General features: G+C 43.2%; 3 protein-coding genes across 5 annotated transcripts in view; 2 read left to right on the top strand and 1 right to left on the bottom strand.

Moving 5' to 3' along the window:
* The window catches only part of LOC309357343 (merlin-like), a 29,165-nt gene extending 27,300 nt beyond the window's left edge, over positions 1-1,865 (bottom strand). For 2 of the 3 annotated variants that reach the window (XM_081889469.1, XM_081889468.1), the window contains exon 1: positions 1,559-1,865. The gene's annotated coding sequence lies outside the window, so the exon portion shown is untranslated. The remainder of the gene's footprint in view (positions 1-1,558) is intronic. The other variant, XM_081889467.1, reaches the window with a different exon arrangement.
* A 6,004-nt stretch (positions 1,866-7,869) lies between these two features.
* MRPS17 (mitochondrial ribosomal protein S17) lies at positions 7,870-10,140 on the top strand. Its single transcript, XM_081889494.1, has 3 exons — positions 7,870-7,965; positions 9,387-9,527; positions 9,699-10,140. Exons 2-3 carry the CDS (start codon positions 9,405-9,407, stop codon positions 9,987-9,989), a joined length of 414 nt encoding a protein of 137 aa, XP_081745620.1. The 5' UTR covers positions 7,870-7,965; positions 9,387-9,404; the 3' UTR covers positions 9,990-10,140.
* Positions 10,141-12,956: 2,816 nt separating this feature from the next.
* On the top strand, positions 12,957-25,675 carry NIPSNAP2 (nipsnap homolog 2). The gene is made up of 10 exons (XM_081889491.1): positions 12,957-13,086; positions 16,716-16,855; positions 16,943-16,988; positions 18,723-18,817; positions 20,234-20,304; positions 20,580-20,720; positions 21,355-21,386; positions 22,980-23,074; positions 23,558-23,641; positions 24,516-25,675. The coding sequence occupies exons 1-10, from the start codon at positions 12,983-12,985 to the stop codon at positions 24,578-24,580; spliced, it is 873 nt and encodes a 290-aa protein (XP_081745617.1). The 5' UTR covers positions 12,957-12,982; the 3' UTR covers positions 24,581-25,675.
* The last annotated feature ends 1,460 nt before the right edge of the window (positions 25,676-27,135 follow it).

Genomic DNA, 27,135 nt, shown 5'->3' with positions numbered 1-27,135 from the left:
GTATGTAACCCGAGGTACCACTGTAATTGGAGGTGGGGAGATAACACATTATTGCAGAGCTGTAAACAATCTATCTCCTTCAAGCATCCCATGGGCACTGGGGACTGGACTTCCCAAGGGTAATTTGGAACAGCTATCTCAGGATAAGGACAAACTCCTCAGCTCAGTTGGTACAGCGTGAGGCTCTTAATCGTTTTGCCCCATGTTGGGCCAAGATTCCTGCGTCGCAGGGGGTTGGACCAGATGACCCTCGTGGTCCCTTCCAACTCTGCAAGCAGTGGACAGTGATGTCTGGTACCCAGTGAGAGTTGGTGGGACCTAAGGCAGGGAGTCAAACAGGAGGTAGAGCCAAAACCAGCGACAGGCAAAGCCAACTAAACCTAGTTTTGTCCCCATCCTCTTCCCTGCTGAGTTCTACAGGGAAAATGCTGAGACTGGAGGAAGGTGACATGGAGGGCTATTGACGGCTACTAGCCATAATGGCTCGGCTCAGCCTTCACAGTAGTCCTGCCATCTCCTAGGCTGGGTGTAAGCAGAAAAGCAGGCAGGAGGTAGGCTGAGGGCAGACTGAGACTGGTAAGGAAGTGCCCTGTTCACTCTAATGGACCAGCCTTAGCTTGCAATGGAACAAGGATAGCCAATGTGGTGCCCTCCAGGTGCGGTGGCTGCCGGTTTCCATGGCTTTTCTGGCTGCAAGGGCTGATGGGAGTTGTAGTTCAAAGCAACTGGATGACACCAGGTTGGCAATAGAGATGCTGCAGCAGCAACACTACCAGTGCAAGCACATCCAATACCCAGAACACGGGGGAGGGGGGAGTATTAATGCAAAGAGGAAACATGGAACGTGTGATTTTTATTTTCATTTTTTGCTTTAGCAGAATAGATATTGAAGATCTAAATGTCGCAAGGACCAACAGCAGTTGTAGTTCAAAGCATCTGGAGGTGCTTTTTAGTTTTATAATAAATAAATAAATATATTTTATTGTTTTATTGTGATTTGTAAGGCAGATCTTGGTTTTGCCACGTTTTCTTGCTGGAGTACCAGTTGCATTTCTATGGCATGTGGATTCTAGTCCCAGGTTCTGTACACCACCCCGAAATCCTTCAATGAACAGCGATTAATAAATATTTTAAATAAATTAATACAGTGACCAGCCTCTTTCACAGCTAGACTTCCCTCACTTATTTCCTTGTCCTCCTGCATTGCTGGTCACTGCCTGTTTTCAACCCAGAGAAATCTAGCCCTCTGCCATCCTAGACATCAGCTGCGGAGTTGGACCCATAGAAATCTATGAGGCTTACTTTAAAGTAGACGTGGACAGGATTAAACTGGAACCAAACACATTTTTTTAAATGCATAAATCACACGCTGAAAAATACATGATTACACACACACACACACACACACACACACCCCACACACCCCTCTACACTTTTATTATGTTGCTTCTTAAATCTTTTTCTTTTCCTTTCCGCTTTGCTTTGATTCAATTACAAGGATTTGCAAACAATTTAGCGATTTGAATGACTTCCCAGATCCAAACAGCCGCTTGCTTACCTCTCTCTCTTGTTATTCCTGGAGGCTGCAATTCCACAGCAGGAGAGTCAAATTGGATTCTGAATTTCCTCTCGGAATCAACGTTTTTAAAAAAAATTAAAAAGAAGCATTTGTTTGTTTGTTTATTCTAAAGGTTGCATTTTGCACAGTCCACGTTCACATCACCACATTGCAAAAATCATAGCCAGGGGCTGATCTAGCAAGGGGCTTCCCTTCCCTTTGTCTCCTCCACGCTGGAGCATGTCAGCTCAGCTGCCGGGGAGAAAGCGAAGAATTTACTTTCCCAGGTGATGGCAAAAGACGTCGAGCCGTTTCCTGCCTGGGTGCCAGCGAGACTCCTCCTCCTCCCGCGCTGGGGATTTCTAAACAGCAGACACTGCAGGGAGAGAAAAACATAAACCTCTCACCATAACCCGCTGGGACCCAGTGCATTTGTGCGGTGGAGAAATCAATTTCACCATTATACTGTATTAACCAAAACATCAGAAGACGATGCGTAAGCTTTCAAGTTCTGCAGAGTTCTTCGTCAGGTAACATAAAGCAGGAGGTAGAAAGGGAGAACATTAATATTATTTTTCCTCTACTCTCTTAGCACCCTGTGTAGGGTATTGCGTGATGAAGATCTCTGCAGATCTCAAAAGCTTGCTATTTTTTGACGCTCTCTTTGGTACCACTGTGGTCCATGTGTTGCTAGCCTCAAGGCTGGATAACTGCAATGTGTTGTGTGTGGGGCGGTCCTTGGGCCTGGTTTGCCAGCCCAAGCTGCTGCAGAATGCTACTGAGCTGGGTTTAAGGTCCTAGTACTGTACAGTATTAATTTACAAAGCCATTAACAAATTAGTTCCAAGGATCGCCTGAACCCTTACATCCCAGCCTGGTCACCAAGATATTCTGAAGGAGTGTCATGGGTCATTCCCTGAGTTGGCAAGGATCATTTGACAACAACTAGGAGTGGAGCCTTAATATCATTAGCCCAGTCCTGTGGAACACGCTGCCACTAGAGATTCAGCTTGGACACTGGCTATCTTCCTTAGCCTGACCACACACCAGAAAATATGCATGACTGAAATAAATGTGTATTTTGTCCATCCCACTCCTCTCATGGGAAATGTGGAAGGTCCTTGGGGCAGAGATCTGTTCTCTTCTACTCATCTACTGTGTGAAGCGTCGTGTGCATTGATAGTGCAGAAATAACAACAACAACAAAAGCAATCTTGTTGCACTTTGCACAGTAGTACTGTATCTGGTGTTCTTTGGCTGTTTGGCACTTTGCGGGGGGGGGATGCTATTATTCTGAAGGGTCTGGAACAGTACAGAATGGATCAGTATAAGGCAGCGGAAAGTCCCGGGTTCCATCTCTCAGTAGGGCTGGGAATGTCCTCAAATTTTGGAGGGTCGATTCCAGTTAGCGTGCACAGCACTGAGCTAAATGGTCTGACTCAGTGTAAGGCAACGTCTTTTGTCCTGTTTGTCCTCTTCTGATATCTTCCTGGCTCAGGAACGCTCATGTTGTGTAATGCATTTGTTAGTCTTTCAGGTGCCTCAAGACTCTTTGCTGTATTCACCACCTCACAGAGTTCTCGTGTGAAAGAGAGATGAAGAAAGCCCTTGGAGGAAGCCAGTGATCAATATATAAAGGAAGTTCGGAGCACAGTTAAACTATGGAACTTGCTCCCCCAGGAGGCAGTGGTGGCTATCAACCTAGGTAAAGGTAAAGGGGCCCCTGACCATTAGGTCCAGTCGTGACCGACTCTGGGGTTGCGGCGCTCATCTTGCTTTATTGGCCGAGGGAGCCGGCGTACAGCTTCCGGGTCATGTGGCCAGCAGGACTAAGCCGCTTCTGGCGAACCAGAGCAGCGCACGGAAACGCAGTTTACCTTCCCGCCAGAGCGGTACCTATTTATCTATTTGCACTTTCACGTGCTTTTGAACTGCTAGGTTGGCAGGAGCAGGGACCGAGCAACGGGAGCTTAGCCCGTGGTGGGGATTCGAACTGCCGACCTTCTGATCGGCAAGTCCTAGGCTCTGTGGTTTAACCCACAGCGCCACCCGCGTCCCCAGCTATCAACCTAGATGGCTTTAAAATAGGGATTGGACAAATTCATGGAGGGCAACAAAGCTATCAATGACTACCAGCCAGGATGGCTTTGCTCTGCCTCCACAGCTGGAGGCAGCAATGCTGGAAACAACAGGAGGGTGTTCTTGTGCTCGAATCCTGATTGGGGGTTTCCCATTAAGGACATCTGGTTGGCGAACAGGACAGGCCTGATCCAGCAGGCTCTTCTTATGTTCTTATCCAGTGTGCCATTTTTCTAGAAGAAGAGGTGCCAGAACTCACCATGAACACCTCCCTTGTTCTCATATCATGGCAATGGCGCCCACCTGAGAGCTGCCGGAACTGAGTTTCCAATGTTTGTGCTTAATTAAAAGCTCAGCCCACCCGCCCCAGTTCTTTAAAGCAGTGGATTTTCACATGAAGATGCATCCCGAGGCGCCTTGGAGGCTTATCACAGATTCCTCAGTGATTAAATTTCTGGAGGAAGACACACTTATCTAAAAGGTGGCATGTTCTGTCTTGATCAAACATTCCCTGAGGGAAGAGGAGAGTGGGTGGGCACATGCAAAGGTCGGACTCGCACACATTATTTGCCCGAGAAGGGACCAATGGTGCCCACAAGTCCCAGGATGGGTTGCAGTATTAAAAACAATTTACAACAGCTTGCAACCATAAAAATAAGGTGGGTCCTAAAAACGTACACCTCAAGTGTCAAAAACCAGGATAGAGAGGGGCATCTTCAGCATTCACTGGAAGCTCTATAATGAACTCTTTGGGGAGGGGAGTTCCACAACGTAGGAGCTGCCACAGAGAAGGCCCTCTCCTTGAGCTTCTGAGGGTGGAGTGATGACACCCAGCTCTACCTCTCCTTTAAATCAGAACCAGCGAAGGCAGTGAAGGTCCTGTGTGAGTGCCTGGAGGCGGTTGGAGGATGGATGGCGGTTAACAGATTGAGGTTGAATCCTGACAAGACAGAAGTATTATTTTGGGGGGACAGGGGGCAGGCGGGTGTGGGGGATTCCCTGGTCCTGAATGGGGTAACTGTGCCCCTGAAGGACCAGGTGCGCAGCCTGGGAGTCATTTTGGACTCACAGCTGTCCATGGAGGCACAGGTTAATTCTGTGTCCAGGGCAGCTGCCTACCAGCTCCACCTGGTACGCAGGCTAAGACCCTCCCTGCCTGCGGACTGTCCTGCCAGAGTGGTGCATGCTCTAGTTACCTCCCACTTGGACTACTGTGATGCACTTTACGTGGGGCTACCTTTGAAGGTGACACGGAAACTGCAATTAATCCAGAATGCAGCAGCTAGACTGGTGACTGGGAGTGGCTGCTGGGACCACATAACACCGGTCCTGAAAGATCTGCATTGGCTCCCAGTACATTTCTGAGCACAATTCAAAGTCTTGGTGCTGACCTTTAAAGCCCTAAATGGCCTCGGTCCTGTATACCTGAAGGAGCATCTCCACCCCCATCGTTCAGCCCGGACACTGAGATCCAGCGGTGAGGGCCTTCTGGCGGTTCCCTCATTGCGAGAAGCAAAGCTACAGGGAACCAGGCAGAGGGCCTTTTCAGTAGTGGCGCCCATCCTGTGGAACACCCTCCCTTCAGATGTGAAGGAAATAAGCAGCTATCCTATCTTTAAAAGACATCTGAAGGCAGCCCTCTTCAGGGAAGTTTTTAATATTTAATGCTGTACTGTTTTTAACACTTGATTGGGAGCCACCCAGAGTGGCTGGGGAAACTCAGCCAGAGGGGCAGGGTATAAATAAATTATTATTATTATTATTATTATTATTATTATTATTATTATTATTATACCAAGAAGGCCCCTCTGCAGATCTCAGCACCTATGAGAGTCTTTAGGGAAGAAGGTGGTATTTCAGATATTTGGGGCCTGAGTCATTTAAGGCTTTAAAGACCAATGTGAGACCTTGAATTGGGCCTGGAAACAAACTGGCAACCAATGCAGCTGTTTTAAAACAGACAGTAATCTATCTGCTGTGCCTGCATTATGGACCAACTGAAGTTTCCAAGTTGTCTTCAAGGGCAGCTGCACATAGAGCACATTGCAATAAGCAAATCTGGAAGCTAGCAGAGCATGGAGTACAGTGGCCAAGTCATCTCTGTCCAAAAGGCGTCACTGGTGGCAAAACCAGCTGGAGCTGAAATAAGGCACTGCTAGTCACCAAGGCAGTGCCTTTTTCTGTAAGCCACTTGGAGATTTTTTGCAGTAAGCAAATGACAAATCAAATAAAAAATAGTAGTAGTCCTGTATTTTATAGCGTTAAAAAAAATGTGAGTCACCCATTGAACATGTGATACAGGGCTGCCATAAAAATATGGCTAATGAAAAAACAATAAATTAGGGCACCATGAGGAGTGTGCCCTGAGAGGCTCATTTTGGGCTCCTGTTGACAGATTTAATTTTTCAGCTAGTTAATTTATGTACCACTTCATATTTCAAAATAAATCTCAAAACAATTTACAAATCCCAACAAAAAGTACGGTAATTCAATAAAAGAAACACAGCACAATTTCCACATTCAAAACCAACGGCTACTAATAATTACAATCAGAAGTCCACATTTTAAGTTATGTAAGTAAATAAATATGCACATAAAGAAAAGGACTAAGAACTACAAAAAACAAATTGTATACAAAACATCCAATTATATAAAGGTGCACAAAAATGTAATAGAATTACAATAGATCATAAACATTTCATTACAAAACACACAATCATAAAACAACCATCAAGACCATTTACTGTACTGACACATTGATGCAGATTGTTAAAATTCCACCAGGGGGAGAGATGGGAAGCAGGGCTCTCTACATCAGCTCTGTTAAAAGACCAGCTGCAGCAGGCATTTCCTACCCAATATTCACCGTGGTCATTACAGGAACAATTGTTTAAGAATTGGAACCTGGGATTGCTTTCGTCCTGGCAAATGCAAGGGGAAGAAATGGAGCAGTGAGAGATATTACTTTCTAGGGCTCCATGATCACTGCAGATGGTGACAGCAGTCACGAAATTAAAAGACGCCTGCTTCTTGGGAGAAAAGCAATGACAAACCTAGACAGCATCTTAAAAAGCAGAGACATCACCTTGCCAACAAAGGTCCGTATAGTTAAAGCTATGGTTTTCCCAGTAGCGATGTATGGAAGTGAGAGCTGAACCATAAAGAAGGCTGATTGCCAAGGAATGGATGCTTTTGAATTATGGTGCTGGAGGAGGCTCTTGAGAGTCCCATGGACTGCAAGAAGATCAAACCTCTCCATTCTTAAGGAAATCAGCCCTGAGTGCTCACTGGAAGGACAGATCGTGAAGTTGAGGCTTCAATACTGAGGCCACCTCATGATTTAGTAGAACACCCAGCAATGCCTGATGGGCTAGTGGGGGTGCAGGGGCACGAGGAGTTCTCCCCATGAAACCCCTCCCCATGGAACATCAGGGCACCCCAAATATCCTCTGATACGCTGGAGGATATTTTATTTATTTATTTTCAGATTTTAACAGCACTTTGCAACACAAAAGCACCAAAGGGGTGTAGAGTTTGCTAAATCTGCATTAAAAAAATGCAGACAGGCCTTTGCAGTCATTTAATTTCTAACCTTTTAAGCAGCCAGTGAGTTTAATGTTGTGTTTTTAAGATGGTGGGAAAGTGAACAGGAAGGCAGCTATTTCCTTTCCTTTTTTTTGCAGGTATGTACTGTTTTCCCTATCACTGCACCTCCAGCCGACAGAAATCTGGCATGTGCTTTTTCCCCAAATATGAAAACTCAGCGCCGGCAATGCTGCGTTTTTCGTATTTCTGCCTGTTGTGGAACTTTGAAATGCAGGGAAATCCTGCCATGGCAGCCTTAAAACAGATGTGATATTTGTATAAACGTTTGTCATTTCTTCCAACACTTCCACCCTGGCACAACTTATTTGCTGTAAAAAAACAACAACCCGCACAGAACAGACAGAAATCCAACATAAAGAGCCTATCCCTTTCCATTGTGAAGAATGACCATTTTAATTTTATTTTATTTTATTTCTGATGCTACTGTCAAATGAACTAATGCAACTCTAAGAAGAATAAAATATGCGGCTGATTAATAGAGACCGAACACAAGAAGCTACTAGCGTCAACCCTGCTTGGTCCTCGAACCAACAATCCTCTTGCTCCCCACGCCGGTGCTTTACCCGCTAAACCACGCAGGCAAATCCCAGAAGGGCCTCGGAGGCTACAAACACACACCACTCTCACTTCCTAGATGGGCTATCGCGGAACTTCCGGTACTGACTCCGCCTTTTCCTTCTCTTGGCCCCGGCTTCCGTTTCCAGCCTGGAGACAGAGACCCAGTAAGAGTTTCCAACGGATTTATGGGGCGGAGGGCGCGGGGGTGGGGAGCTTTACTGTCTCTGCGGGGCAGAGACCTGGTTGGGGTACAAAGGCAGAGGTGGACGATCTAGTGGAGATTCGCGTAGGGCTGCGGAGGGGAAAGGCCGCTTCTGCTGCTCTAAAACTCCCCTATAATTCTAGGAGGCAGGAGGGCTACTTATCTTCATCCAGTCCGCTTGCAACCCCCCTAATTTCCTCTCACCTTTTTTTCATCCTATGGTGGAAGCGTAAATTGCACCCCAAGTTTTCAGGGGCAACGTCACTTAATGGGGATATATTTGACAGACAGCTGTGTTCCAATGCAGCAGCCCTAAACTGTCAACTGCAATGCTTATTTATTTATTGACTAGTAACTTAAAAAACAAAAAACAGTGGATGTAGGGTCAGGTTGTTCATCATTTTGTGGCATTACCTATTCTCCAGCAGTTTTCCAGGATCTCAGACATAGAGGGATTTTCTCATCCCTGCTTGTGAGATACTTTCTTTATCAAGGGGCGGGGAGTTCGTGGTCCTCCAGGTCTGAAATTTTACACCACAATAAATATGTTAAGAACATAAGAACCACCTGCTGGATCAGACCAAAGGGGGGAGGGCATCTAGTCCAGCATCTTGTTCTTACAGTGGCTCTGGGAAACGTGCAAGCGGGATTCGAGCATAAGAGCACTCTCCCCTCTTGTAGTTTCCAGCAGCTGGTATTCAGAAGCATTGCTGCCTCTGACTGTGGAAGCAGAGCACAGCCATCAAGATAAAGAACTGCAACACACCTTTCTCATGATTAAGATCTAGGCATCGCACACTGGCAGTACCAGCTTTTCCACAGCGACAATTTTGTCCTGCTTTCTCAATTAGTATGTGGTGTTGATGTGCACTGGGCTTAAAGCATTTTTACTAGCATCTAGAATTAATACTTTGGGGAGCCTGGGTTTTCAAGACTAGCAAACCTGGGGTGTTCCTCTGCCTTTCTCATGGCTAGAATGTAAAAGGAAATGCTATTTCTGAAGAAGGTTGTTTAGATTTAAAGTGTTTTTGATATTATATTTTTTAATTGCTGTGATCTGTCCTGGGACTTGGTGGTGAAGGGTAGAAAATAAGCCAAACAGATACATTTATTATTTGTTTCATTTGTTTATTTCATGAAATTTATTTACTGTTTGATTGTTTAAAAAAACCCCATCAGATAAGTTTATAAAAAGAATAAAACAACAAAATTATTACTAAAAACAATTAAAACATTCAGAAAATTAAAACCAGTAATGAACTAAAAACACATCAGCATTCTAAATATCTAGGTAGGCTTGTTATTATAAATAATAATAGGTGTGTTGGCTTGGCTGTACCTTGCCACTGGCTGTTAAAATGATACCTTGTTCTTGCTTCTCAGGGTGTTTGTAACTGAGCCATGTCTGCATTGCGTGGTGCTGTCCACGCAAAATGGATCATAGGGAAAGTCATTGGGACCAAAATGCGTAAAACAGCCAAAGTGAGAGTGACGCGGCTGGTGCTGGATCCTTACTTGTTAAAGGTAAACTTTGCTTTGGGGTTGAGTTACACCAGTATGATGGAGAACTTCAGTCAATGTTAGGGCTGAGCAGCTAAATTCTATCCTGGTTCAGTCTTGCTGGCACTCAGGTTTTTCTGAATCATTTGCCTACCACTGAATAATCCATGTGCTCTTTCCTCTCTTCTCCCACAGTTCTATAACAAGCGGAAAACATACTTTGCTCATGACCCCCAGCAGCAGTGCATTGAGGGAGACATCGTTCTCTTAAAAGCTTTGCCTGAACGGAGGAGCAAGCACGTGAAACACGAACTGGCTGAGATTGTGTACAAGGTTGGGAAAATCATTGATCCAGTGACGGGGAAGCCTTGTGCAGGCAGTAGGCTACTGGAAAGTGTAACGGACTCAGAAAACCTGACCGATAGAGATACCAGTTACCTTAGTGAAAAGCTCCAAGAACTAACTGTTTCTTCTTCAGATAAATGATGGGGGTGAGGACAGGGTAGGCAGCATAATCTGAGACTTTCCATGTGCTTCTGTGGATGAGCTTGTATGTAACACAGTGTTTATGTGTTCTTTCTGAAATTGTCATGATTCATAATAAACTTGAATTAACCTGCTCACAGGACAACAGAAACATTCAGTTTACTTTTAAAATCTTTCAAGTAGTGAATGTAAGTTGGTCTGCTACAATATTTATAAGCGGCCTCTCTGCTTGATGGTATCCAAAAACAATACACAATGTTTAATACTTCACAGTGCAGCAAAGCAGTGAAATCCAATACTGGGGGACGAACAGACAGGTAAGCCCCACCCCACATCATTGATCACAAGATGTCACACACACACACCATTTGAATGGCAATGCCCATTAACTTTGGGGGCCCCAGCCCCCTCAAATATTTTATGGGGGGGAAGGGACCTTGGCCCCTAGGAGTTGGCTCCTATGGCACAGGGTAGATCACTGTTTTTCAACCTTTTTTGGGCAAAGGCACACTTGTTTCATGAAAAAAATCACGAGGCACACCACTATTAGAAAATGTTAAAAAATTTAACTCTGTGCTTATATTGACTATATATAAAGTAATTCTCTTGAATAGGAATCAAATAAACACAAAGAAAGTATTTTATAATTACTTTATTATGAAATAGTAAGTAAACAGAAATATGAAAAATTATAAAATATTTTTAAATCTTTTGAATTTATCAATTTTTCCCACGGCACACCAGGCAACATCTCGCGGCACACTAGTGTGCCGTGGAACAGTAGTTGAAAAACACTGGGGTAGATGGAGCCCACCACCTTTTCAAACACTTCAGCTGGTATCAGACAACGTTTAGGATCAGGCACTACTATGAGAATTGCCTCTGGGTGTAAGTTTCTGGGCACCATTAAAAACAGTGGAAGACTGATCTGATCCATGGGAATAGTCCCCTGGGATATGCGCAATAATAGAAATGGTGCAAACACTAAGATTACCAAATGTCCCCGTTTCCCGGTGACAGTCCCCAGATTTACAAATCAGTCCCCATACAAAATCCATTGAAGTTGAAAAGTATCCCTGGATTCATTGAAAAAAATCTGGTAACCTTAGCAAACACTCTTCCATGTTCTTGCACAGCTCAAGTTCCTGTTAGTGCTGCTTGTACAGGCAAACATCCCAGAGGACTTTGCCCCTTCATGGAAGGGAGAGGGCTCTTATGTTCATGTTCTGCTTGCTTGTTTCGCGTAGGCATCTCGTTGGCCACTGTGAGAACAGAATGCTGGACTAAATGTGCCAAGGGCCTGATTCAGCAGGCTATTTCTTATGTACTGGTTTCAAAACTGTACTGATATTTTTGGTTTCTTATAATTCCCAAGCAATGTTGGGCACTTTCTGCTGGTAAAAATGATATATTATGCTCTGCTCTTCTATTAAATGTTCCCAACCCAGCACACTACATAATCATAAAACTATATAGGATAATCCTAATAATTATAATTATACAAGAATTGGGCTGAAAGTATTACAAAAACAACTGCCTGATCCTAAACATGCTTACTTTAATGTATTACTGAGCTCAAAGGAATTTACTCCCTGGTAAAGACAGGCAATCCTATTGATCTCTGGAATTTACATCTAAGTAACCCTGTAGAATATAATACAATATACTCCTAATAAAATTAATTTTATGGGAGTAATATTGCTTTTACTGCTTTTTATTTTTTTAAAAGTGTGGATTATCAGGGGGTCACCCAAAAAGAAAACTTGATTTCCCAAACCAATATTGTCCCAATTTTAGAATTACCGGTAGTTGCCAGCTGGCTATAATTTTTCTGGCCAGTTTCATTCACATGTATAGAACTTGGATGCAAACCAGTGGGTGAATGTTCATTGGTTTTTTCCTGTTCCATGTATTAGAAAACTAATGGGTTCTTCTGGGAGGTGGGGAGGAAATCTGTCAAAATATGTTTTAAAAATACTTCCTTTTTACTAAATTTATTACAGTGGAGAGTGCAGATTTACAAAGCAAGACTTTAATATACTTCTTTGTTGCAGCAGCTACCTGCAAATTTTGGAAGGGCCAAAAAGGGGCCATTTTGACTTACTGTACGTACTGTACTAGTTTAATAGTGTGGACTGCTGTGGCTATGCTGATCGGGTGTACGCACTATATTTAGCATCAGTATGATAATTGCCTTAATTGAAAAAAGTATGCAAACATTGTGCATGGCTGGAGAAAAACACAAAACATGCATTTACAGCTGGCTGGGTATCTATTATTACATCTACAAACAAATCTGACATCAGAAGGGTATCCAATGTCTTTCCAAATTTATGGATTATGCAAACTTTTGTTCTGGACCAGAATGTCTTCTTTAGCCCTTCCTCAGGCTGAGGTTTTTGTGCAAATGGTATACAAGTGCCACTTCCTTAATCTGCAATGGTTTTCATGTTTTGCACTGGATTTGAAAAATAATTACATTAAAAAATGCTTTCTTTTGGTGAGGGTGAGCGCCCTCTACACAACCACAGGAGCCCTCTGTAGGTCTAGTCTGTGGTGCCCTTTGGGAACAAAAAATGCACTCTGCCCATGTTCAGAAGGGGCTTTTCCTCAGGTCTATTAGAGCCTATTCATTTAAATTGTTCTAAGAGGAGCAAGATGGCACCTTAGGATCCACGTACGGCAGCTCCCATCGAGGGGAACTAAGCCGTTTATTTTTCAATCCCTCACACTGTTCAACCCCCCAGCAAGGTTCTGGGGTTGCACCTTGGCCAGAGTCGCCTCAGCTTAATGGCGCTGCGCCTTTGAGACCTTCGTCGGAGAAATGTGCGGCGTTGGGGGGGGGGGGAGAAACCTTTCCGTGTCCCCCTCCTCAACTCCGTCCCTCACGGTGAGGGGTGGGAAGGCTCCCTCTAGTGGCTACTGGGGGGCACTGCGCCCCCATTTCCCCTTCCTTTTCCTCCGCGCCGTCCCCTCAGGTTGAGGTGGTCAAGATGGCGGCCGGGGCGCTGCTGCTGCTGCGGCGGGGGAGCGGCGGCCGCCTCCGCCTCAGCGCCTTCCCAGCCCAAGGGGGCCGTTCCCGCCTTTTTTTCCTCAGGTGAGGGGGAAGCTGCCGGGGAGGGAGGGTGAAAAGTGGCGGGAAGGTCGAGCGACGGGTGGGGGGGAGAGGAGAGCCGTTTCTTTTTGGCGCGCGCTCTTTCCTCCCCCCCCCTCGCGGTTCAAGGTCACGGCCTGGTCAGGTGGTTTCTTGCTTCCTCCCCCAACAGCGCTTCAGAGTTAATAAATTGTGGGAATGGGGGGGGGGGTTCTCATCGTCTCTTGTCTTCCCCGCTCATATTATTCAATAAACAGCGTCTTTTACACATACACATATATACTGTATATATATATATATATATATATACTTACACACACCCTCCGTCTCCACACCTCCACACGGAGGTGTGTGTACATTGGCTCAGCCCACCTCACGCAGAAGCCCCCCAACTATTAATAATGGGGAGGTCGCCTCATGGATATCCGCCTCCACATATTTTACGGTGTGTTCTTTCTACCTCGGAGCCCCCACCTATTATTAACCCTTGTCCCCACCCTATTGTAGGGGGTCACTCCATTAATCTCTTGGCTAATCCTCTACACACTCCCATCTAAATTATGGGGGACGGAGAGACCCCCCACACCCCTTTTCATTTCTCACATTGTATTATTACTGTTGTAAGCCATCTTGTATGATCATTGTTATTTATTAAATTTATTAGCTGCTTTTTTGCCACGGCAGCACATACGGACTTGTAATATTTTATGCATATGGGGAAAAATAAAAATAAAGACAATTCTGTTTTTTTAAGATGGATTAAAACATCCCACCCATGCAAAAAGGCCTCAGGTAATTAATTAAAAGCCAAAGGTTTGATGAGAAAATAATGTTTTTGCCTGGAGACTAAATATATTGTTATTGTTGGTTATTAGTCTTAAGAGGTTATTTTTGGGACTGAAATAATGCCAATTGAAATTATAATAACGAAATTATAATAACGGTAGCTTTATTTATTCAATGGGTTTTTTTTCGCTTTCCTTTGGGTCCTAAATAATAATGATAATGAGCCACCCTGGGTTCTTTGAGGAGGAAGGACGAGATATGAATGGATTGATTTTTATTTTTTTAAGGACCTCAACCAAATTTACTTATGTGGCCTGGGAACTTGCTTCAAGGGGTAGTGGTAAAAATCACTCTAATAGATAAAATAAACAAATGCAATTAAAGATTCTAGAAAATGCCTTCTGTGTTCTGGACAAATGTTAACAGGAGCACTCCCTATGTTTGTAAAACATGTTGAGGTTGTTGTTGTTTTTAACAATCAAGTTATATATATATATATATATATATATATATATATATATATATATATATGTGTGTGTGTGTGTTATTAAATGAATAATTATGCTGATAATGATCCCTGCTGTTTATTCTAGTGTCCCATTTAACAGGAGGGAAGAACTGTATATTCCTGTGTCAGCTGCCTTCCTATCTTAATTCAAAAGAAATAAAGTTTTTAATTGGAGGTGGAGAGATATCTGCCACTTCATGAGCCCTTGCAATTGAGTCAGATAGATTTAAATACTCATGTGGCAAATTGTTAAAATGATTGCTCATTGATTTTGTTGCCTATAACTGATGTATGCTGTTCCAATCTGTAAAGCTGTATCATGACATGGTCAAGACAGCAAACTAAACTAAATTGAAAAATGCTTTAGGTTTCTAGAAGCAAATGTTGTTTTGGGTTGAAAAATCAATTATTCTCCAATATCAACTTTTTCAGTTGCCTAGGATTTTCCCACCCCTTGGGAAGAGTTCTGCTAGTGTGTGAATAAGGATGTGGTTTTGCTTAACACTTTTACTTTCAGCAAACTCTGAAACCATCACATAATCCTCCCTGACTTTCATGGAAGATAAGGATACATGCACTCCAGGGCACAAATGGTGGGAAATTAGATACACAGTCTTCCTCAAGATAACAAGTACTGTAGTGTAGTTTGGAGGTTTGTGGGTTTGATTTCAGTTTCATCTTTGATTTTCAGTTGTGCCACATAGTACAATTTTCTTACTGCAAATATTTGGGTATTATAATCATGCTTGAAAGCTTTAACTAATCCTCCTCTCCCCAGTAAATCAGTAGACAAGCAAAAACTCCTGAACAACAGCTGTTACTGCTCTCTGTTTTCTGCCCCAGACTTAATTAAAATGAAGCTTTTGAGATTACTTTTACTTCCAGTTTATACTGGTATATCATAGCTCCACACAATGGAAAAACTCTAATTTCATTTTCCAGAGAAGTAACTATGCTAGCCTGTTACACAAAATAGATCTGTAGTACCTTAAAGTCTGACAAACTTTTATTATGGTATAAGCTTTCATGAACTAGAGCTCACTTACATATATCAGACTGGATAGTTCAGTTGGTTAGAGCATGGTGCTGCTAATGGCAAGGTTGCAGGTTTGATCCACATATGGGACAACTGCATGTTCCTACATTGCAGGGGGGTTGGACTAGATAATGTGAAATGTTTTATTTATTGGGACGTGACCTTCTAATTGCTTTACGATCGCCAATTAGCCATTTACAACGGTCCGGCACGCTTCCTCACAAGCTGCGGCACGTCTGCTCCGTCAGTCACTTCTTGCGGAGTAAACACAGCGGTAAAAAACTGTCGCCTAGCTTCAGATAAACTCAGAAAGCACTTGTGTCCATTAAACAGCTCTTTATTGCGACATTTCAGCAATTAGATCCTGGGCTTCTTTCAGCCATAGCAAAGATGCGTCTTTCTCTCTCAAAGAGAAAAACTTTACAATTTTATGATTCTGACATGTATGGGGTGTGGTGGCAGAACAACTGGACAATGGTGTTCAATATATGGGTCAGAAGCAGTCCTTGTACTCAAATAGGTACCACTATGGCGGGAAGGTAAACGACGTTTCCATGTGCTCTGGTTTCTGTCATGGTGTTCCATTGTGCCAGAAGCGGTTTAGTCATGCTGGCCACATTTCTGTAGACAAACCCTGGCTCCCTTGACCTGAAAGTGAGATGAGCGCTGCAATCCCATAGTCGCCTTTGACTGGACTTAACCGTCCAGGGGTCCTTTACCTTTTAGTACTCAAATATTTGGTTGAATGATTTGATTAAAAAAAATTTGATTGACTAAAAAGATGCCACCAGATTAATTGGTTGGCAAATTTAAAAGTAGCTAATAATACAAGTTCTTGTATAAGCAAATGGCCTTGGCAAGATGAGGCCTCCGTGGTTGTCTATGAGAGAAGCGGGGAGACAAGCAACAACTATTTAAAAATACTGTCTTGGTTTTATTTATGACTACTTTATCATATATACATTTTAAATATTTTGGCTGAAGTCCAATGCATATTAACTTTGGGGTAAGTCCTGCTGAACATAATGGGACTTCATTTTGATTAAACTTTCATAAGATTGGTCTGTTGATCTACTGATGAGTCAGCTCAAACTCCTATGATTAGTAAACTAAAACTAATGTAGTCAGGTTGAATTAAAGCTAGGTGAATCCAGAGATAATGTGAAAAACACCTTCCAGTAGCTGGGAGGCTAATCAGGAATCATCTGCTCTTTGCTGCACCACTTCTCAGTCCTGATTAAAATGAAACAGGAATGAAGCTTACACAAGTTCTAGAACAATGTTTGTCTTGCTCACTTGCAGGGGCCTTGTGTCGTCAAACAGCCGACCCGCAGAAGACAGCTGGTTAAAATCACTTTTTGTCCGCAAAGTTGATCCCAGGAAAGATGCTCACTCCAACCTCTTAGCCAAACGGGAGACCAGCAGTCTTTATAAAATACAGTGTGAGCTGCTGTTTTTTATATTTCTCCTTTGTCTGTCTTTCTTTTTTTCTTTCTCTCAGCATTTAATGATGACTTTTCTTGTTTCAGTTCACAATGTCAAACCAGAATGCCTAGAATCCTACAACAAGCTTTGGTAAGTCTGAATGCTATGCTGGAACACTTGGGGGGGGGGTTAAAATCTGGAACCTTGTTAGTTACTAAACTCATACAAACTTACCTCAGTATACAGTTCACTGGATTCAGTGAGAATTACTTCTGAGTAAACTTGCATAGGATTAGGAAGGGGCAGAGGAATCCTAACTGGGCTGGGGAAGTGGTGAATCTGGCACCATAACCCTTGCCCTGCTGCTAAGCCCATCTTGTTATGGTAGCTTTCATCTTGATGGCAGTACTTAAAAGCTCTCTTTAAGCTCATTGATGGCAACTACCCAGCAGCACACAGGTCATTGCCAACCTGGCAGTTTTTCTGATGCTGTGGTTAGGAGGTCTTCCAAGTCTCAGTAGAGACTCTGGCAGTCCCTCACTTCCTTTATATACCATACCTTATGCAAATGAGAGAAAAGTCTGCCTCTTCACAAGGTATATGCTAGACTATTCAAGGGCGACTGAAGAGTTAGCATAAGGTTACCAGATTTTTTTCAATGAATCTGGGGACACTTTTCAACTTCCTATTAAATAGATGGATTTTGTCAGAGGACTGATTTGTAAATCCAGGGACTGTCTCCGGGAAATGGAGACATCTGATAACCTTAAGTTAGCATCCACAACAAAAAAGGGCTGGCTGGTGAGCCAACCAACATTTGTGCATCTCTTGGGTTTGTTGTTAATTTCTGTACCACAAATTTATGCAATATAAATTTAAGAAGGATATTGACCAGCTGGAACGGGTGACTGATATGATAAAGTGTCTGGAAACCAACATTATGAGAAGCGTTGTGTATGTTTAGTCTGGAGGTTAGAAGGCTGAGAGGTGAAATGATAGGCATCCTCAAATATCTGAAGGGCTGTCACATGGAAGATGGAGCAAGGGTTGCAGAGGGTAGGGCCTGTACTGATGGATTTGAATGACAAGAAAACGACTAAACATTAGGAAGAACTTCCTGGCAGTAAGAGCTGTTCACAGTGTTAGAAACTCATATAATCTAGGCATGAAATGGCTCCTTAAATCAGGATTACAGCACCAAAACAGAATGCCTAGTTGCCATTTTTGGGCCAGACAGCTTTGATTGTGCAGATAAAATATAATGGATAGAATTCTACAAGATGTATTGCTAGTGTTTGGAAACAGTCAAGACTAAAAGATCCACAGGCATGCATTTCCAGATGGTCCTTGGTTGCAAATGGCTGATAGCCACATGCAAAATGCACCTCATGCCTGGCAGATTTCGAACACTGGCTGTTTGACAATGGAACAGACTACCTCGGAAGGTGGTGGACTCTCCTTCATTGGAGGTTTTTAAACAGGTTGGATGGCAATCTGTCAGGGATTCTTTAGCTGCCATTGCTGTGTTTCAAGGGGTTGGACTAGATGACACTTGGGTGACTCATAACATAGGAAACACATGGGGATGTTATTTATTTGATAAAAGCATTTTTATCAGCTAAAAAATGTTCCCAGAGCAGCTTGTGAATGTCAGTGATAAGACTGTCCTTGCCCTCAGGCTTAAATCTGAAAGACATGACACAAAAAGAAAAGGAATTGAGAGGAGGAAAAAGCAAATTCAGACTGGAATGGGTAGATTTCAAGTAGATGGAAAAGTTGTTGGTGTTCCATTTGAGGCCCTGCAATCTCATCTCTTTTCTCTCCTTCAGCTTGATGGAATGGCTATTGTAATTATGTTCCATTTTGCTTCTGCTTTTTTTAAAGTCAAGAGGTGCTGCCAAAGATCCACGAAGGGAAGGAATATCCATGTACACTGGTGGGGACGTGGAACACGTGGTACGGAGAGCAAGATCAGGCTGGTAGGAGATAAGACGTACAACAGAATGCACAACTGCACTAATGATGTGTGCTTGTGATAGGGGCCCTCTTCCAGCCAGGATGGGAACCTGCAGGATGTGGGGCAAGGTCTGGGGACAGTGGACAACCAACACCAGCAGCAGTGAGCAGAGAGCCTCTAACAAGCCCAGGAAGATTCCCAGAGAAAATGGACATTTATCCATCAAAACTCAGAGCCTCAACAGAATCCTTATGTCCCCAATGTAACCAATGTAACCTTGCCTGAATGTCCCTCAGGCAAGGTTGCAGGGAATGTAAAGGTGCTGCTCTGGCACAGACCCAGGCACTGCAGAACCATCAAATGGTTTCAGATTGCATCTTCTTCCTTCTACAACAGCTCCTGAGAATAAGCACCGTTGCATAGCTGGCAGGCTGGTTCAGACACATTCAGAGTTGCCACTCCCAAGTCTGGACATGCCACTCCCAAGTCTAGACACTCCCTGTCACAGATGGGTCTTCTTGCAGTTCTTTCAGGGGACTGGGCAATTTCATGGTCCACGCGACCTTCTTGGCAGATGATGCTGGCTCAAATTCTGTATCAGAAAGGCCTGAGTGACTGGATGACAGTTTGCAGCCTTCCTCTGACTGGTAAAATCTTTGGAAGTGGGCTCGTGGTAGAGCTATGGTTCTTTCTTTTCTTTTTTCATTTTACAAACTTTATATACTGCTTACTCAACAGAAAGCCTCTAGGTGGTTTACAGCCACTCTTTGCTGCCCGCCCCCACCCAAACACACACATTCATTTCAGTGGGGCTTGTGTAGGATATCTTCCCCAGAGCATTGTCATTTATCTTTTTTGTTTGGCCTCTGACTTCTGCTGTGGAGAAAGAAAATTATACAGTGGTACCTTGGGTTAAGAACTTAATTCGTTCTGGAGGTCCGTTCTTAACCTGTTCTTAACCTGAAGCACTATGGGGCCTGCTGCGCTGCCGCCACGCGATATCTGTTCTCATCCTGAAGCAAAGTTCTTAACCCGAGGTACTATTTCTGGGTTGGCGGAGCCTGTAACCTGAAGCATCTGTAACCTGAAGCATCTGTAACCCGAGGTACCACTGTATAGGCTTAAGGAAGGACAGTGACCAGTGAATAAATCCTGGAGAGCCGCAACCAGTCAGTGTAAACAGTATTGAGCCAGATGGATAAATAATCTGACTCAGTCCAAGGCATGTTCCTAGGCACTGAGAGAAAGTGTGAGGGCTAACCATTCTCAAAGTGTGCTGGGAAAAGGGTGCTGGTGGCCACCAGGATTGGAAAGAAAGAGCTAGGTGAAATGACAATGGGATACAAGATTTGGCCAGGAAGAAGCTGACGTTTAAGGAGTCTGTTTTGAATCTCCAGTAGGGAAGGGAGACTCTTAAATATGCCACTTTTAATTTCAGTTCATCTGTGGCGGTATGAGGGAGGCTATCCAGCTCTTACAGAGGTCATGAGTAAGCTTCGACATGATAAGGTAAGTCCTAGCATAAAAGATTGGACTTCATCAGCCTGACCCTTAAAAGTCACTTTGCCTCTCAAACTTAACAGTTTATTGCAAAAAAACAACAACTCCATTGTCAAGGACTCCCAGAGTTTGTGTGTCAAACCAGGATACACTCTTTGAGTTTGGTGTCCTCCTAGTATTAAGCTCTTAATATCCGGACAGATGAAGCATAAACTAGATAATTTAAAAAATAAATGCATGTGATCTTGCCTTGTCATAGTAAGGATTTTTCATTTTATTTTTAGGGGTTTGGGGAGTTTCGCAAAGAGAGGGGAAACATGCTTCTCTCCCGCAAGAATCAGCTGCTGTTGGAGTTCAGTTTTTGGAATGAGCCTGTTCCGAGGACAGGGCCTAATATCTACGAACTGAGGTCTTATCAACTCCGTGTGAGTGTCTATGTATTCATAGAATAGTCATTCCCTGCCTCCCTCCCTCTCTCTGTGTGTGTCCTTGCGTTCATGAGACCTTTAAGAGCGAGACTGCATTCACTCTTTGTCAGGCTAGCCTTTAAATTTGTTATGAGAATCCATCTGGTAGACAAGTTAGCAGGTTGATTCCTGCCAGAAAAGGATAACAGAGAGCACATTGCAACTCTTTTTCATTGATTTTCATTTTTTCTCTTAGAAGTTCTGCCTTTTGAACAGTAAAGGTTGCATTTGCTAACAGTGCAATCCTATATGTTTTTACTGAGAAGCAAGCTTATTGTGTATTTATCAAATATATTCAGTGTATAGATCATATTTCTGACAGAAATGCTCCCTATCAATGTCAACAGGCACTGGAAATGAAAACTGGGACATTGAAAAAAGTATTTGAGGGAATTCTGGTCTTAAAGTAATTACGTACCGTAATTGCCCCATGTCTTTTGGGCTGAGTCTTTTTTGTTACTGATTAGAATCCAAAAACCTTTCTGGAGGCAGAAGAGAAAGCCCACATCTACTTCCCAATTGCAACGGGGGAGGGAATGGAGGGTATCATTCTCTTAGAGTCACCTGCTCTGTATTTCTTTTATCCCCCCAGCCTGGAACAATGATTGAATGGGGCAACTACTGGTAAGTGTCCCTTGCTATGCTGGGCTCCCCTCAATTCCAAATACCATTTTGAGACATGGACAGAGCTGCCCATTTGTCAATCACTTGGACTTGCCATGTGCGTTGATTACAGATGAAAGTGTGCTCTGGATTCTTTTCTTTCTTCCTTTGCAGTAGCAGTTTGGATTCAAGCCACATCTGCAAAGGAAGATATTTCCTTTGCAGCTCAGCTTGAATTCAAGGTGTTACCTGCAGAAGAGGAAATTGTGGCAGAGCAGAGGACAGGGTGGAATGGGGTGGAATAGGTGAGGCTGCAGGCCAGATAAAAAGGTACACTAGCTAGGCACAGAATCTGGTTGGTTTTTTAAGTTTTTCAAATCACTGGGGATGAGGGGTTCATGATGTCACAGCAGCCATCCAGTTGGCACGGTGCGCAGCTGACTTCTTCTGAAAACCTGCAAAGCTCATTTTTCCTGGAGCTCGACCCTGGAAAGGAACAGGCAGTAGGGACTGTTGTAAATACCATACCCAGTCAAAGGACTTTTTCATAGTAGATGGGCACTGGAATTCCAGTTTAGGGTCATGTCCTCCTGTTCAGCGATCTTGCCTGTTGTTTGATTAACTGTGTTTGCTGACACATACGGACAGTGAACACCCAGGAGGCAGAGAACACCCTATGCATGGGAAAATAAAATTTCAGAGTTGCACTCTGGAGAAACAAAACAGGACTCCACATTTTCAGGAATAAATGGTGGGGTGGGCAGAGGATATGCCTCCCAATGAGCATGACTGATAATATAATCTCTGCTAAGTTCCTTTCAGACAGTGGTGACTATTAGTCAAGTTTTAATTGCCATCTAATGGAGAATTCACCAGAAATTTTGACTGATGATAATTAATTGAGTCTGCATCTGCTGAGAGAGAGCAAGTTGCAACAAGCCTGCTGGAAACATAAAGCATAACAGTGTCTGACTCCCCATCTCTGGAAACAGAATTGGCCACATCTGTCTCTATCCTTAGGTGAAATGCACAGGACCGCTGATAGGTGGAAAACAGTAATAGAGAGAAAATAATCAGTCTTTTATGTTAGCAAAGGTGGAAAGTAGTGCCTGATACTTCCACAGCACCTAAAGGGTCTCATTTAAATGCCTGCTACTTCGTCTCAAATTTTGTCTTTAAGATTATCACCAGATGCAGACACATGGCACTACCATCACAATTTATTTCTGTTACTTTGTTTACCATCTAGCCTGATAAAGAGTTTAGGGAAACTCAAAAGCTTGTAATATTTTTTGTGATATTATTATTGACCTAAACTTTGAATGTCCTTTTCACATTTTCCCTGTGGGCCAACGTTGGCTATCTTTACTCTTGGTGTGAAGTTATATCAGATGCTGTAATATTAAGAATTCATGCAGGCTTCTAGCCCTCTGAAATATTTCTCTAGCTCTGAATACCAAGGGGGTTATGTTATTATAATGTTGTGCAGTGATGGAATTAGTAGATCCTTGCTGCATTCTTTCTAGTACTGTTCCATCTGATAGTTACCTTTGTAATTGTCTCAGCTCCAGCACTCATGTCTTGTTTGTAATACATATATATTCTACCTTCCAGGGCTCGTGCCATTGGTTTCCGGCAGGATGACAAAGAAGCTGTTGGTGGCTTTTTCTCACAGATTGGGCAGCTTTACATGGTTCATCACCTTTGGGGTAGGTCATCCTGGACCTGAGAAATCTGGGGAAGGACTGTAGCTCTGTGGCAGAGCACCTGTTTTGTATGCAAAAGGTCTCAGGTTCAGTCCCTGGCAACTCCAGGTAGGGAACATGAAATCCCCCTGCCTAAAACCCTGGACAATATTATATCCCAGTGTTGAAAATATTAAGCATAGGTGGACCACTGATCTAACTTGGATTAAGAGAGCTTCCTATCTCCCTTTTAATCTGCTCTCCATTCCAACAGGACAAGCAATTTTGTGAAACTGATATGACCCTTGCCTCCTCATAGCAGTACAGTTTCCAAGGCTCCTTAGAGCAGGGTGGATAGAGCCATGGCAGTAAATTACAGTTTAGGGTTTTAATGAGGTTTGCCCTCTCGTGCTTTGTTTATGGTATGTTGCTGTATTTGAGAGAAGGATGCTGATGGACATCAAGACACTGATAGTTCCAAATTATTTTCCCCCCCAACACTTCCAGCGTACAAAGATCTCCAGACAAGAGAAGATATCAGGAACGCCGCATGGCACAAGCCTGGCTGGGATGAGCTGGTATATTATACAGGTAACACGGGGGTCGTGATCCTCAGGCCTAAGGACCAAACACAGTCCTCAGAACTCTCCCCAGGCCACACTCCTTCCTAGTCACACACCTCACCAGTCCTACTACCTTGGAGTGTTTTTGCCTGGCTGGAATGTGGTCTTGACACTTGATTGCCTGAATAGAGGGTGAAGAGGGGCATGTATATGTAGAAAATTGCCTTCTTCTTCTTTGGCGACCACTCGTAGCCGAGTAAGATTGTCTTCCATAAAAACGGTTTTAAAGATGAATCCGTAAGTGACTGTGGAGGCCAATTCTGGATCCACACGTCCTTCCACATTGGGGACAAAGGTTTCCGGGCGGGAGTTGATCATGGTGTGGATTTGCCAAGCGTGCCTTCCTCTTAGCACACTTCTCCCTTGCGTCCTGAGTTTGAATGTCTTCAAAGCCCATGACACCTTTGGTAAAGGCTGTTCTCCAACTGTATATGTATATGTAGAAAGTTGCCTTCTATACAAAGATTAAACTTATATTCATTGCTGTGCCCACTTTGGCTTTGGGCCCACCCACCATAAGCATATAGCCCCCAGAAAATTGCCAAGTTGGAAATGGCACCCTTTACTTGAAAAAGTATCAACACCTTGCTGTAACAGTTTAGTACCTGTGTGGCAGTGGCAGTTACCCAAAAACCTGCTAATGTGAGAGACTTGTCTTTCCTCTCCTAGGTTAAGATGGCCCCGTTGAGCTTCCCTTTCTCTGGGGTCCTCCAAATCCTAGAACTGGTCCTGCTTCCTAGTCTAATGCTTTGATGGCTACAAAATCCCCCCATGTTTCATTTGTAATATCTTGCATTAGCATTTTTTTAAAAGTGCTAACACAATTTCTTTCTCCTTTCCAGTGCCCCTTATTCAGGAAATGGAGTCCAGAATTATGATACCATTGCAGATTTCTCCCCTTCAGTAAAGCCACTGATTGATCGGTGCAGATTTACATTGACAAGCATTTGTCTTTTAGTTAATTTGATATGTGTGTATGACAATGGAAACTCTGACTTCTAAAAGTACTGTATGCTGGGGCTTTATGAATGTGACCTCATTTCTTCAGATCCTGCAGGAGCACTTGGGATTGTGTTGGGGAGAGGCTTGAGAGTCATCGTAAGTCTTACTGTTCAACCATCTAGTCTGGCTCTCTGTGAAACAGCCTTTTTCAAACACAGCCATGCATTCAGAGAGCTGGCAGGCCCTGTTGGAAACGCACAAGCTTCAGTGGTAGTTGCACGAGCTTTAAACCCTTAAACGATGCAGTATTTAATTATGGGGAGATTTGTCACATGCACTCCTATCCATTCTTTCATAATCATTATGGCATGTCAAGCTTGCAAGGCCTTCCTCTGGTGCCACAAACAGTTGCTAGAGAAAGCAGCCCTTTGTTTTGGCCTAGCCAAACTTATCTTAGCAATCAGCTAAGCCAGTATTTGCAAACTTGCAGCTGTTTTGGACTACAGATCCCATCAGCCCCAGTAAACACATGCTGGCTGAGGCTGATGGCAGTTGTAGTCCAGAACAGCTGGGAGGGCATCTGGTTGGTGAAGGGTTATAAATGGCATTGGGATGAGTTCTAAAGAAGAGTTAGTGTCATGAACATTTGTTAAGCACTCCAGGATTATGCAGTGAAACAGAATGTGAGGATTTTATTATTGTTATTTAATAAGCATTCATGATTTCCTCCATTTGTGTGGTTTAACTAACATAACTGCAGAAAGTAATTCTGAAAAGATGCATTAAGATGAGGCACATTAAATCACTTAGGACTGGCACAAATCACTTCATTTCCCATGCCCAATTCTCTGTTTTTGATTAAACTTTAAAATAGAGGGATTTGTATGTGTGCGTGTGTGTCTGTAACATTGTGAACATCTTGTATGTTGAAGCAATTATTCTGTTAGTTAACAAATCAGTGCAATACACTGTATGTCCAATTACCTAAGAAACATCCACTTTATACATTTCAGTGAGTTTTCTGGCAGAATGTGTCAATAAAATCCTATTGATTTTCACATGTTTTGGGGAGTTTTTGGACTTGTTTCAATAATGATGAATTCTGAGTTTCTGCTGAGATGGCCTGCATGGCCACAAAGTCTACTGGGATTTTAAGGCTGCAGTCCTATTTACCTTTACCTGGAAGAAAGTCCCATTTAAGCAGATGAGCGTGCAGCAATTATGAAAAAGGTGAATTCTGTTGCTAGGAATTCATTAGCCAATAAGACTGCCAGTATCATGATGTCATACAAATCTGTGATGAGACCACAGTTTAAATACTGTGTACAGTTCTGGTTACCTCACCTCAAAAATAATACTTTAAGAGAGAACTTGAAAAATCCATGGGGGATAAGGCTACCAATGGTTACTAGTCATTATGCTGTGTTCTATCTCCAATGTAATAGGAAGAGTGCTGCCATTTCACTCAGATTGTGTTTGCAGGCTTCCCTTCCCCTGCCTATTGAGAACAAGCAGGTATGAATCTGAATTTTCCTTGATTTCCTTGTTTTATCTTTATAAACCACTTTTAGGGTTGTTGTTTTTACAATTATGTGGTGTATGAATTTTATGAAAAAAATAAATAAGCCTTCTCATTGGCCACTGAGAGTAGGGTGCTAGACTACATGGAATTTTGCCCTGATCCAGCAAGGCTCTTCTTACATTCTTAACTTACTTCTTCAGAGTTGGCATTTATAGGATTGCACAGTAAAGTTTCCAGTTAAGTGGGAATCTTCCAGTGCAAATTAAGACTCATTCGCTGCTCAGACACAGGAAGTTGAAGTTCCATGCTACTGTCCATATTTGCCTTTATGGATCCAGTTTGTTCAGATCCAAATTTGACTGTCTTGATGGGCCTGGGGCAGAATTGACTAATCAGCCAGCTCCATAGTGTCAGATAGCAAACAAAAGGAATTTTCCTAAACTTTTCTATTCTCTTCCCTGCCCTTCTCAAAAATGGGATCTACACTGTAATTTTTTTTCTAACTGACCGATCAGTTTGTCTCAACAAAATAAAGACTGCTTTGAAGTTTGTATTTGCTGAATGCCAGGTCTGTAAATACATTTTTTCCAGGGAATTTTCCACCTTCAAATAAGGCTTTGAGTTGCCTCATCTGAGGAAGCAACCCCCATTCATGTGCAACACCTCTGAAATGTGTCCCAAGCACATTTTGCACTGACCCTGATGGTCCTGTGTTTGCTTGTTCTATTTGTCAATTGTGGAATTTTCCCATGTGACCCCTGTGAACTTTCAAGTCTCCCTCTTCCTGAGCGGTAACTTCATTATCAGATCAGATATATAACGATGGTTCAGATAAGCTAACTTCACAGATTTCTCACAGACCTTTTGCAGCCTTGTTTTCACATTTGCTGTTGGGAAAATGGAGTCATAGGTGTCCTAAGAGGCATTTCAGTGGAGGCCTTGCAGGCTGTGTAGATGAAGACTCCATTCTCCCGCAGTGAAAATTCACCTGGTGCCAT

The sequence above is a fragment of the Podarcis melisellensis genome, assembly GCF_964234715.1.
Source record: "Podarcis melisellensis genome assembly, chromosome: 15".
Lineage (NCBI taxonomy): Eukaryota > Metazoa > Chordata > Lepidosauria > Squamata > Lacertidae > Podarcis > Podarcis melisellensis.
The sequence above is the reverse complement of the archived record's forward strand: the minus strand, read 5'-3'. Positions and strand labels throughout refer to the sequence as shown.

Excerpts from the sequence above, each read along its gene's own strand:
- MRPS17 (XM_081889494.1), top strand. The coding sequence starts at position 9,405 with ATGTCTGCATTGCGTGGTGCTGTCCACGCAAAATGGATCATAGGGAAA. Across the intron at positions 9,528-9,698 it reads TGGATCCTTACTTGTTAAAG|TTCTATAACAAGCGGAAAAC; the intron begins GTAAACTTTGCT and ends CTTCTCCCACAG.
- NIPSNAP2 (XM_081889491.1), top strand. The coding sequence starts at position 12,983 with ATGGCGGCCGGGGCGCTGCTGCTGCTGCGGCGGGGGAGCGGCGGCCGC. Across the intron at positions 13,087-16,715 it reads TCCCGCCTTTTTTTCCTCAG|GGGCCTTGTGTCGTCAAACA; the intron begins GTGAGGGGGAAG and ends GCTCACTTGCAG. Across the intron at positions 18,818-20,233 it reads CGGAGAGCAAGATCAGGCTG|TTCATCTGTGGCGGTATGAG; the intron begins GTAGGAGATAAG and ends TTTTAATTTCAG.